At 36.1% G+C, this 2299-nt stretch overlaps 1 protein-coding gene across 1 annotated transcript in view; it reads right to left on the bottom strand.

Moving 5' to 3' along the window:
- LOC130577103 (low-density lipoprotein receptor-related protein 1B-like) overlaps positions 1–2299 on the bottom strand; it is a gene marked incomplete at its 3' end in the record, with an annotated part of 422888 nt that overhangs the window by 88016 nt on the left and 332573 nt on the right. Inside the window, exon 6 of the mRNA XM_057372230.1 lies at positions 1203–1460. Within this exon, the coding sequence (XP_057228213.1) occupies positions 1203–1460 (258 nt within the window). The remainder of the gene's footprint in view (positions 1–1202; positions 1461–2299) is intronic.

Here is a 2299-nt window from a genome sequence, read left to right as displayed (position 1 = left end):
CAAAAGCAACAACAGAATAACAACTATATTTATGCCTAAGATAAGAGTGTTCTCTAAAAGTAGAATACTCATGAGCGGTGAATAAAATAAAATAMATTTTAAAAGAACCMAAACTCCTAACTYTCAAGAGTTTKAAAGAATTTAATTTACTATTMYAGTRCACATAAACTTAGGAAAATAGGTTAAAAAACCCCTTACTCTGCATCAATGAGCACGTCATATAACAGATATCTTAACTGTCCCAAGCACAATTGCTATGAAGAATTTTTCACTCTGACTTGCACCTYGAAGAGTTATAATGAAATTTGGGATTTGCATATTCCTGAACTGGATGGTCAGAGGGTTTGAGATCCGTTCCGATTCTTTGATGCACATCCCTCCTTAAAATGATTTTTCAAAAGCTTAGGTCCAGTATCAGACTCCAGCCCTGAGTTTTCAGAAGGCATTATTAACACCAATATTGCCCTCTTCAGTTCTGTGGTTTGTAAGCTGATCTGGGGACACCCTCTGTGAAAAATGAAGAAAATTGGTTGGGTTTTGTTTTGTTTGTTTTTGTTTTTTTTTTTTTCCCCTGCATGGTATTTTGCAGTCAGTTCATATGTTAATGTGCCTGTGGATGAACACCTTCTCAGAGGRTAACACAGTTCCAAAAATTGAAACATTGACTGAGGAATAATGCTGTCTAATAATGTAAAGTCTAATTCAGTGTGATGACTTTTGGCATTTTTAAAGGCATTTTCTTAATTTTTTTTAAACAAATAAAAAATAAGGGCAGCAGATTTTTCCAGTAAGGCAGGAAATAGTTTGGTATTTTCAAGAACTCTTTAAAGCTAGGATAGTGATGTGCTAAGATGATTCCATTTCATTGTTAATATTGTCCCAGTAGCAAAAGAATGGCTCTCAAGCTTTATGTAGCATCATTTTGCCACAGAAAAAGAAGCTTTTTACATTTCTTCTCCCACTGCACTGCTGCCTTTGTAACTTCCACACGTTAGTCAGTCTATAAAACTGCACATCTTAAAAAACCTTTGCATAGATACAAATACTACAGCTCAGACTGAATACATGAGCGAAAAAACTAACCAGAAAATTGCTTCAGTGTGAGCTGAGATATTTAATGCCTCAGCACTGTTTTCAACTGGAAAGCTCCTGTTTGCCAGGACAGASATCACTGCTCTGCTCAAACACTGTCAAACACTCACTGTGAAGGTACTGGGCGATGTTTATTGTCCACTCCTCTGGCAGCTGCCCAGTTTTGGTTATCCTGGAGCACTTGAGCTGACTGGAGAGGTCTCTGGATTCAATCCAGCACAGGGTGTCCTCCCTGTAGCTGAAGTCCAGGCTCACCACTGCAGATCCTTTCGCAGGGCTCCGAGCAGACATTTGGCTGCCATTGAGGAATAAAACCTCRATGGTTTCAGAGCTTGCAACCAGGAGAAGAGGAGGTCTGTCAGCAGGCTCTGAAAGCAAAGTGAAGAGAGGTTAAAGGATTAGTAAGTTGTGTACAGCAAATTTATATTTTCATTTTTAATGTGGTTTTTAATGTTCTTACCTGCTTGTTTTAAGATATATAATAAATTGATTTTGTTTTTATTTTCATAATGATGAAATAATTTATTATATATGAAATAATGTTTTTATTTTCATAACTGTGGAATAATATATTCAAAATTATTGGTCTATTTTATCCTGTTGTACTAATGGTTCGCATCATCAAAGAAAATTAATTACCCTAGCCCCATAGCCTCTGTTTAATTCCAAATATCATTATTGCAACATTTTTCATGCCTAAGTCAGAAAATTAAATACAACCTATACACATTATCTCTATCCAGATTACTGGACTTTCCAAAAGAATGAAGCCCAGGAAAACCTATAGAACTCACACGGACACAAAAAATGGCAAGGTTTCATATTAGAGTCTGTAAAATAAGAAAAAAAATTGAAGAGTGGGTGCTGCTAAATGAAAAATCCAGTGCAGTGAAACCTTAAATCATAGAAACACTGTAGTTTCAGGCATATGTGAGAAATATTTGTGTTGCCAAGCCAGSAGCTYTCACCCCAGTGTAATCTGCTTGTTTTCAAAGGAATGSATTGATATTTCAATGCTGCATCGACATGAAGCACTTTCAATCAACATTCCACCTAATGGAGTCCTCAAGATTTCACTAAGCAATTCTAGATATCTAAATGGTGAAAAAAAAAGTCATAAAAACAAGAAGTTGACAAAAAGTACTTCATCTGAAGATCTGATTAAAGAGAAAAGAACACTCCAGTGAGTCGAGTGCTCAGTGGTCTC

Source organism: Malurus melanocephalus, unplaced genomic scaffold, assembly GCF_030028575.1.
Source record: "Malurus melanocephalus ecotype Western Australia unplaced genomic scaffold, MMel_1.1 scaffold_167, whole genome shotgun sequence".
Taxonomy (NCBI): Eukaryota; Metazoa; Chordata; class Aves; order Passeriformes; family Maluridae; genus Malurus; species Malurus melanocephalus.
The sequence above is the reverse complement of the archived record's forward strand: the minus strand, read 5'-3'. Positions and strand labels throughout refer to the sequence as shown.